This window comes from Poecilia formosa, unplaced genomic scaffold, assembly GCF_000485575.1.
Source record: "Poecilia formosa unplaced genomic scaffold, Poecilia_formosa-5.1.2 Scaffold173, whole genome shotgun sequence".
In the NCBI taxonomy this organism is placed as follows: Eukaryota; Metazoa; Chordata; class Actinopteri; order Cyprinodontiformes; family Poeciliidae; genus Poecilia; species Poecilia formosa.
The window spans coordinates 819,963-829,965 of record NW_006800112.1 but is presented as its reverse complement, the minus strand read 5'-3'; the positions used below and the strand labels follow the sequence as shown (position 1 = coordinate 829,965).

The 10,003-nt window shown below is 41.3% G+C and overlaps 1 protein-coding gene across 2 annotated transcripts in view; it reads right to left on the bottom strand.

Annotated features, from left to right (window-relative positions):
* grid1b (glutamate receptor, ionotropic, delta 1b) overlaps window positions 1-10,003 on the bottom strand; it is a 473,055-nt gene that overhangs the window by 29,936 nt on the left and 433,116 nt on the right. For both annotated transcript variants that reach the window (XM_016678067.1, XM_007565215.2), the window contains exons 9-13: window positions 8,665-8,766; window positions 7,424-7,546; window positions 6,394-6,468; window positions 5,889-6,240; window positions 4,298-4,436 (exon numbers count right to left, since the gene is read on the bottom strand). In XM_016678067.1, the coding sequence (XP_016533553.1) occupies window positions 4,298-4,436; window positions 5,889-6,240; window positions 6,394-6,468; window positions 7,424-7,546; window positions 8,665-8,766 (791 nt within the window). The remainder of the gene's footprint in view (window positions 1-4,297; window positions 4,437-5,888; window positions 6,241-6,393; window positions 6,469-7,423; window positions 7,547-8,664; window positions 8,767-10,003) is intronic.

The following is a 10,003-nucleotide window of genomic DNA, read 5'->3' as shown; positions in this document are numbered from 1 at the left end:
AAATCAAATCTGTGAAACCAGAGACTGTTCCAGCTCTGCTTTGCAAAAGACAAATGTTCCTTCAAGACAAAGTGAATTTAAGATTTAAAAAAAACAAAAAACTTTTGTAGTTTCCAACATTACAAAAACGCTCAGCAGCCCTCCCGCTCCTCTCCCTCCTCCTCCTCAATTTTCCGCCTCCTGCAGCTCTCTCCAAGTTTCTGAGATTCAACGCAGCGGGTTTCATTTGTGTGAGCCGTCTTTAAAAGAACAGGCTCACATGTTGTTCAGAACTTTTGTCTCCTCTCTGATATCCAGCTTTATAATGAACGCCAACTGAAGTTTTCACACTATGAAACTACATCTTCAAAACACCGAATCAATACAGAAAAGAAAAACTTAAACTAACAGAGATTTAGGATTTTGATTCATTCGTTTGAAGTTCCTTCATTTTATTTCTTAAATCTCTCAAACAAATCATAGACCGCTCAGAGTTTCTTTTGTTGGTATATTTTGCATACATAATGTAATTTATAAAACATGACCGTAGAAGAAAAATAAGCTATGTAATTAATAAAAAAAGAGAGCAGGACGCAGCTTTTACCCAGAGAGGAGGAAATGGCTCCTTTTTCTTGTGGTAGATTGATCCACATTTCAATCATCCACATAAACATTCAGAAAACTGCCGTCAGTAAAAAGACAAGTCTTGTTTTCTGAACCTCAACCAAAGAAAAACACCAGAAAGAACTGTAAAAATCCTGCTCTTGGTCTGCAAAGAAACATTATTTTCTTTTTCAGCACAAATTCTGGAGAAATAATTTCTGAAAAGTTGTTGGAATAGCTACTAAATTTTCCACACGAGCCATGTGACTCAATTCAGTAAACAGCTGCCGAGCCACTGAGCCCTCAGACAGGGAGACTTAAGGTATTAGATGACCAAGTCCTACCATCCACCTGCAAAGTTGGCCAGTCAGAGAGGATATAGAGCAGCTTCCTGTATCCCATTATAATAACAAGACATTCAGCATCAATTTATACACACAATTAAATGCTCCTTTAATTCAACCACACACTCCTGCAACAAGCTTCCGGCATCATTCTTGCTGGATATTTGACCAATTTTCTATAAAAAAGTGGTATAGTTAGTTTAAACTAGTTGGTTTCCTGCCATGGACCTGGCTTTTAAAACCAGTTCACAATCTTTCAACAGGGCAGAAGTCTGATTTTTGAAGCTTAATCTCATTTGGGTTTATCCTGTCCAAAAGCAGTTTGGATGTACGTTTGGGGTTTAACTCGTTCAAAACACCAAAATGTGTTCACGTTCCAAACCATCTTTGCTGTGGATTTGAACTGAAGTTGAAGAATTTGGAGGGTGTGAGTTTTCATTACAATGAAACGCCTGATATTCACAGAGGTTACAGACATAAAGCTAAAATCTGTGAGCACTTGATATCCCCTTAAAAATCCTTATAACTGTCAATTTGAATAGTTCAAAACCAAGTAGATATGAACAGACACAGTGGAAACCGACTCCAGGGTCAGGCTGCTTTGCAAACACCTGCCACTAGCGTGTTAAGTAGCATTTATGTCCCAGAAAAAAATCTGGGTGAATGCTAAACCGCAAAAAGCTACTCAACACAACTGTGCAAGTGGTAGTGAAACCGACCGACTGCACGATGGTGCCACCAGGATGCTAACAGTAGTTCCTCGTTGACTCTTCTTCTCTGGCTTGACCCGTCCGATCATCAAACTTTTGCCCAGAATTCGGTTGACTGTTCCACGTGGGCAGCTGGAGCTTTCAGAATAACTTGAAGATGCCAGTTTTCAAGCTCTTGCGTCATTTCTTGGTCGGCACTCTCTCAGATTATTGTGTTATGAAAATGTATCCACTGTGGACAGTGACGCTGGTGTTCCAGCAGTTTCCATTCATGGCTGAGTTGAGCTCTGTCGTTTCCTGGGTTGGTCTTCTCTGTCCTCCTCTGAAATATTCTGCTAGATACAGGTGTACATTCTGACCAAAACGGTGAAAAATGTGAATAACCTGCTCTTACAGATCTGACTGAAAACATGGAAATGGAACCTAAAGTTGTTTACAAGAGTTTTTACCAATCCGTACAAATCTACTAGAAAGATTTTCAGCTTCAGACCATGCAATTATTTCAAAAATCGGTGATCTAATGAGTGCTGCATAAGAAATTCTTCTCGTCTTGTATAAATAAACTCTCTTTTGAACATTCAATAACCAGAAGGTAACATGCTCTGATCTTGTAAGTTCAAAATTCTGTTCAGTAACACAAAACAAATTAGGGCGAATGCATATATTCAACTCTATAATTCCAAACGTCTTTGCAGTTGTATGTTGTATCATGGCTCAAATTAAAAGACCAAATTCATATGATGAGCAGACTGAAACCTCAGATATCTCCAGCTAACAAAATATGTTTCTGCCAATTTGCTTCCCACACAGACCAGCATGTTCGCTTTACTAAAACATTTATTCTACTCAACTCATTTTGATTCATTTAGGAGTTAATGAGCTTTAAGAGCAGGATATTTTCACATTGTTTTGCACATCAGGAAGTTATTTCTGAAATATTCTGCATCTTCATGCTCATCTTCTTTGCTTAGTGCTAAACTGCATGACGAAACAGAGATTAAAGGACTCCGAATTAGCAGCTCAGAACTTTTCCTTACAGTCTCTACAATATCTGCAAATTGAAAATCCTCAAAAAACTGAATTATTAAAAACCTGTAACACATATGATGTGGCTCTCACCGCTGTACCTAACCTAAAGTCCCAACCCAGAAAAAAAAAAAAAAAGATACTAACCGCACCAACTGAATTCAAATCTCATTCACGATGGAATTAATCTAATTATGTCAGACAAGATATTGTAGTAATAATTTCCAAATCGCTCTTCAATGGGACACTTTCATAAAATAATTTCAAGCTCCTTCTCAAGGATCTGCTTCGTCTCCAGACAAGCCAATCACGTCACCCCAATCTTTCCCAAAAATAGTTTTTAATCTTCTCTTATGAGAATCTTCACACCAGCTCAATAACTTTAGTGTTTTCTGACATTTAATAAGGCTGCTATTTACCCTCAAATTTACAGTTTTGATGGGGCAGAAATGTCAGGCTCTGCTAATGATGTTCCAAATGTCATTATGAGCTGGAGACGGAGACACAGAGCCTGACATGCTGTTGTTCTGCGAATGATGGGGTTTCCTTCAGAGATACAGACATATTTTGAAAAATGTGTCTGCTGCACATGAAACGAAGGTGTGACATTTTTCTCTGTCTGTAAAGTTTATAACCAATAAAAACATAACTTCCCCCATAAAATATATATTTTTTAATGCATGCATTACATAACACGCAACTTAAACACATTGTCAGCTGGAGCTGAAATGTTTCCTGAAGTCAACATTTCCTGATGACTTCAGGAAAATTTTCCTGAAGTCATCACATGTGGACTGCAAAGACACAAAATCTAAATAATCTCACTATCGCTCAGACTATTCACAGTCTATGTAATGACATGTAATAAGATTAGCTCATTTGTAGAGCTGTTTATGCTTCACTTCCACTTCTTCGACCTCTAACCGCACCAAGCTACTGCATCTTCACTTGTCACGTTAACTCAATTTTCTTTCTGGCAGACACATCATCTCTTCATCAGTTATGCATTTCTAGATTCTATGTTGTGTAGTCTAATTAAAACATGTCTGAATCGGGGTGCTGTGGTGGCGCCGGGGTTAAGCGCAGGCCTTAGTCCTCGACACGGCCGTCGCAGGTTCGATTCCCGCCCTGGTGACTTTTGCTGCATATCTTCCCTCTCTCTCTCACATTACCCTACTTTCCTGTCATTGCACTTTCAAATAAAAGCCAAAATAAATAAATAAATAAATAAATATGCCTGAAAAATAAATGCTAGCAAGCAAATATCAGAGAAGAAGACAATTAAAAGTGATGAGTGAAAGTAAGAGGATTCTGGAGGAATTCCTGTGAGCAGCTTGAGCTGTGACCTCTGAACCCGCAGGCAGAGCATCAACGCTCCATTCACTGTAACCAAGCAATCTTCAATACCAGAGATCTGCTCTTGTGAATATTTAAGACTTTAAAACTATTAAGACAAAATCTGCAGATTGAAGATAAAAAAGTCCTGCAGAGATTCAGATGTTTTTGTTTTTTTTTCATCTACATCTAAATAATTCACATGTTTGCAGGAGTTGCAGACAGAAGCCAGCAGCACGAGATGCGGTTCACCTCAGGGTGAGCCGCTCAGAAAACAGACAACAGAAAAGCGCAAGTTACCGTATGGCGTGGTCCATGCGTGACACGGTGAGGTACGCCGCCAAGTTGGCCGTGTACGACGAACACACGATGAGCGTGAAGAGCCACCAGCTGCCCATGACGATCCGCAGCGCCACCGAGCCGACCATGCCGTCACCTCCTGCGAAGACACGCGCGGCACACGGAGAAGGAGGAGGGAGGTCAGCGGTCAGGAGGGAGGGAGGTCAGCAGTCAAAATCTGAACATGGATACTTGTGAGAGGTTTCAGGGCGAAGACACGCTAAGCATCAAGTGGAAGGTGACACAGGTGTTCGGGGGAAACGAGGCGCCAGGTACCAGGCCGGCCACCTCTCATTGACCGCAAAGGTCGAACAGAGAAAGGTGCTTTATCACTGCAAGCACAGAGCCGGAGTCTAATCACAGCCGTTGGTTCAAAAGGTTTCCCAGGCAACCTGCCAGACCATAATAGATGCATCTGGGAGCCTCTGCTGTGAGATTCTATGCGTGTGTCTCTGTGTGAGAACATGTGTACGGTTTGTTTCTGCCTCTGAGTGTCGGTCTGCTGCTGGGTTGATATTTCTACCTCTGCCCTTCAGGTTAGAAATGTGAAGCTGGGACTTGGGGTGGATGAAAAAGACAAAAAACAATTCAAAATCTATTTTGAGAATGTGACAAGAATGCTGAATTCTAAAAGACAGACGCCTTCTAAAATAGTTTGCAAAGTTATTTTCTTGTTTCCATTCGAAGCAACAATTCACACCCAATAAAACGTCAAATGTGTAAGAGAAATTCAAAGGGAAATCTCGGGAAAGTGAAGAGTGCAAAACACAATTCGGCTCCCCAAACTTCAGAAAGTTTTTAGTACAATATTATACCTTATTTGAAAAGGAAGCAAAATGGAGCACAAACATGCTGGTGAGAGAGAGTTAATGCCAATCACATGCACGTCCTTTAGTCATGTGACAATTTACTACCATTCTGGTTAGGATTCATTGGACGAACATATTGACGTCTTAAAGCTAAAGTTTCCAGACGCCCACAAGTCTTTTTACGTGGGTCTGATTCTAGGAAGGCGTGATTAAAAACAGGACGTCTGTATCTTTATACTTATGATTGCAGCTGCAAGGAAAGTCATCACAAAGAACTGAAAAGAGAGACTGAATGTAAAACAATGGATAGAAACACAGGAAGAGACTTACAACACGGAGTCACTGACATTTATTCCAGATTTTTGAAGCATGGTCAAATCTGTGATGCACTGATGCTTTTAATGCCTTACGCTGTGTATAGAGTGTTAAAGTTGGCTACATTTCCCTGTGCAAAAGCTGTGTTCCTGTGTCTCCACGTAAAAATTTGTTGTAAATGCCTTATGTATATCTGCCAGGGCCGTTCCACTGTTTCATTCTTTCTTTATTGTTTATTCGAATGAGGACAAGTGTCAAGTATAAACAAATACCAAATAATAGCTTTAGCTAGCTCGTGACGTGTAGCCAGACGGGCTTTTAAGAACATAAAACAACTTAAAGACACTAAAAACACCACAGCAAGTTAGTTTGAAAGTTTAAAACAAGTACTTCTGTTCTTTCACTAACAGTGGGAACTTCATGCTCACCTTGCTGAACAAATGCTCCATAAACAATCCAGATGGCGCTGTGCAGCGTGCCCGAACCCACTCCGTTGGACAGATGGCCCGGTGGTGCATTCTGGGAGGAGGAGCAGGAAGAGGAGCGCAGAGCCTGCAACCTGTTGAGCAGGAAGATGAGCACCCCCACCACCGGGATGGCGGCTGCGATGCAGGCCCACACGGCCAGGTCGAACGGCGCAAACAGGGAGAAGATGTTGATCTTCTCTTCGGGTTTTCGCAGCAGGATGCCGACGCTGTAGTCAAGGTAGCGCTTGCTGAAGTCGACCACGTTCTCCCTCTCCGGCGTGATGGTAATGGCCGACACGGCGAGGTCGGCTCTCTGCAGGAACAGAGGAGGCAACGGGACAAAGATGGACGTCGAACAACTACGTCAGCTTTCAAAAGGAGGTGACTTAACGATGGGAGCATTGATAGGTGAATTTAATCTGTGCACTTCCACACTGTGTGTGTTTATTTCAGAGTTTAGTTTTACCTTGTTGATGAGATCCCCAATCATCCCGTTCCAGGAGCCGTTGGGAAGCTGAGAGCCGTATTTGCTGTCTGCGACCTGAGTAAAATAGTAAAACAAATATTTAGATTTTTTTTTTTTTTTCCAGTAAAACCCTTAGTCAAATAATTTAGAAAGAGCTCAGCAGAAAGGAAGGAAGAGACTAACCAACCAACTAATGAACCAACAATCAAGCCAAACAACCAAACAATGAGACAATTGGATATGGCTGGAAATACAAATATTTCCCAATCATTCTCCACACCTGAAAGAAACTAAAGACAGACTTTTCCGGACTGCTCTGGAACCCCGTGATACATATAAACATTTATTTATTTTAATATAATGGTTTCCTATATTTGTGTACAAACACTTTTGAAAATCAGTGCTTTTGAACCTGGCTTTACATTCACCTTCAGTCACTTTGCGTATTGCGTACGTAAAATAAACTAATGCAGGGAGTTGTTGTTTACCGCTTTGTCCAGCTGTCTTTTTCTTAACCTGGTCGGCATTAAAGTGGCGAGCTTGAAAACTCGGGAGGAAATTGTAACATCAATTTAGTCTTAATGCAAAATGCGGTCTTCAAGGAACAAAAAAAACAACAAAAAAAAAAAACACATTTTGCTTTCAGATTTCCCTGGAGGTTCTTTCACTTTGATTTCTCTTAAATTATTTTTTGCATAAAGGAAAAGGAAATATCCCCCTCCTTACTTTTTAACTAAAACCTGAGAAGATTTATGAATTTTTCCATCTCATCTCAACTTGCTTGAACTTGTCGTTCTCTTTTTATTTCCTGAAATTACTTTGTAATACAAAATATTAATGGCTGGCTTCGGGGAAAAGCCATTTTTTCCTCCCTTCCCTCCCTTTACCAATCCAGTTAAATAGTCTCACTAATGCAAGTTCTGCATTTGCACATTTGAAATGTGTGAAAAAGCTAAAAGTCGCTGCAAGTCTGCCTCATAAAACATTAAACTTAAGCAGAAAAACAGCTGGGTGTGAAGCTCAGTCTGACCTGGTAGATCTCATATTTAAAGCCCAGGATCTTCGCGAGGGCGTCCAGGACGTCGATGGAGAATCCTTTATATCTCTTGGGCTGCCCGAGGATGTTCTCTGCCACCATGACGAAAGGATCCTCCTGCAGGAAGCCAGTTGGAGAAAGGAGGGGGTGTTAGTGAGGATAAAAGTCGCAGCGTGAGGGAGGCTTCGGCTTCACAGTAAGAGTGGGAGTTAAAGGAACTTCTGTCAGGCTGAAGGGAAAACGCGACGGCTACTGTAAGGTCGGGGTGTCTGAGGCGGTCTTGTGCCACTGTGGCAGTTGGTGTTAGTGTTTCTGCTCGGCAGCACCGACACCTGGAGGTGCTGCAGCAGCAGGCGCTGAACTGCGGGGAGGAGGCATTAGTCCTGCTTGGTTAGACATGCGACTCGTTGCAGCTTAGGCAGAAGAAGGCAAAAGTGGGGACCTGGAGCGGCGGCCTGCTGTTGTTGTCGGATCACGGACGTAAAAACCCTCGGTTGTGCGTACCCCTTAAACTAATCGCACGGAACGAGGCGTCACTGAAGCCGAAGTACGGGATCGACGCCTCGACAAACAACGTGTTGGGAGTGGAAAGTCTGACTGATCTGAAAAACTTTCCAAATAACAAAAATTGCCAGCAAAAGTTAGAATTCCTCATGAACTATGGGAACTCTGATCACTTTGATCAGTGAAAAGTAATATGTATGGTGAGTTTTTAAACAAATATATAAGGCAAACATCTAAAAAGTAACAATGTAGCTTTAAGGCATTTTCACGTTCTTCAGTTCTAACCGAGTGACACACAGTCATGCTCTCAAAGACCCTAAAGACAAATTTGTTGTAGAAGGTAAGGAATCTAATATGAGCACAAACGTCTCATTTCAACCGGTCAGCATGGTGGTGAAACCCTGGTTATTTGAGACTTGTTCTCCTAATACAGAACCTGGTAACATTTAATTTAATTTATTTAATTAAACAATGCTGAAAAAATATCAAGATCTTATTATGATGGTGACCAAGTCAACACCACAACGTGTCAAGCGCATAAAAGAGATAAACAATAAAATAAAGCCACAGGTCGATAATTTGGTATGCCAGAGGTTTACAGTGACACAGAAAACCACCGGTGAGAGTTACTGCTGCTAATTGTGGACAAATGTTATAATATTTGTGTTCTTATTTTTCCAAACTAAGCAAACCTAGTAGAAGATCAAGTCAACTCCATGCACGTCACTTACCAACAGAGTGACCACTTTAACCGTCAGCCCTTGCATCCCGTTCTCTATGCGACTCTCCTTCAGGCTGCCGTTCAGCCCGTGAACCGAGTCCCATGTCGCCAGCTGCAGAGAGGACGGAGAGAAAACAGCTCGTAAACAAAAAGCGTGCAATTCTCAGGCATTGGCGACATCCTGCTAGGTCTAATCATGTCATTTGTTTAAGTGTCAGAGGTCCTCGGAGTTAAGAGACCACATCGTGCAACCATCAATTACAGAACACGGCGCAGAGGCTGCAATTTGACCATTTATTCACTTATCTCATTGGCTTTCATGTGGCACAGAGCTCTGCTGAGAGTCAGAAACAAAACACTGAAAATAAGGCCAAAAAAACATCAAGAGACATCCGCGCAACGTGCCAACAACCCACTCTGCTGTTCTCCCATCAAACACAGTCATGCACCAAGCAAACCTGACCTAGTTAGGTCTTATATATCCTCTGCCCTGTTCAACCACCTAATCAGGGAAAGGAACACAGTATTAGGCTTTATTGAGTCCAGTCTGTATGTGGGGAAAAAGAAATAACAATGTGTCTTCCTGCAAATATAAAAGAAAAAAAAATCTTTTTCATCTTTGGCAAATTGTGCTGAGTTTTCTCTGAAAGTCTCTACTACAAACTGAACCTACAGGGTAAAAAAAAACAACATTATAAATGTAGAAAAATTGTAAATGCAGAAAAATTATAAAAAATTACTACCAATACCCTGACTGTCAAGAGTTCCAATCAGCCATAAACGGTGCTGCTATGCTGCTACTGTTTATCGCAAGTTTTCAGTTTCCTACCCCAACATATGGCAAGTTGAGCGCAAAGTCTTTGCTAGTTCACTACAAAAACAACTTCATGCCAGAGCTGGAGGCTAGCTTATCAAGACCAACAACTAAATCAAACAGTTTATGTCTGAAACACCAGTGTTGACCTCACATCACATATATGCTCATCAAAAGACTATAAAACTATAAAAACAGGATGTTTCATGCCACACAGTCAATAAATCTTGGTGCCAATAGCTTTGCTGTGTTTTTATAGAACTAGCTTAAAACTAGCATCACAAGTTTAGCTGGGATGTTGTTTGTGGCTACTGGTATAAAACCAGCTGCTGAGTATTAGTCAGTAAGAAAGGTAAAGGAAACAAAGCTAGTTTGTCTTCTTAAAAATAAGAATAATCTACAAACAAATAAATCATCCTGCTGCTGTACGTCATGGACACCACCTCAGCTATGCTAACGCTCCTGCCTGTTTTTAACCAGATCCTCTCCGTTAAGAGTCGACGAGTTCACACTACACAACAGAAATGTGGACGCC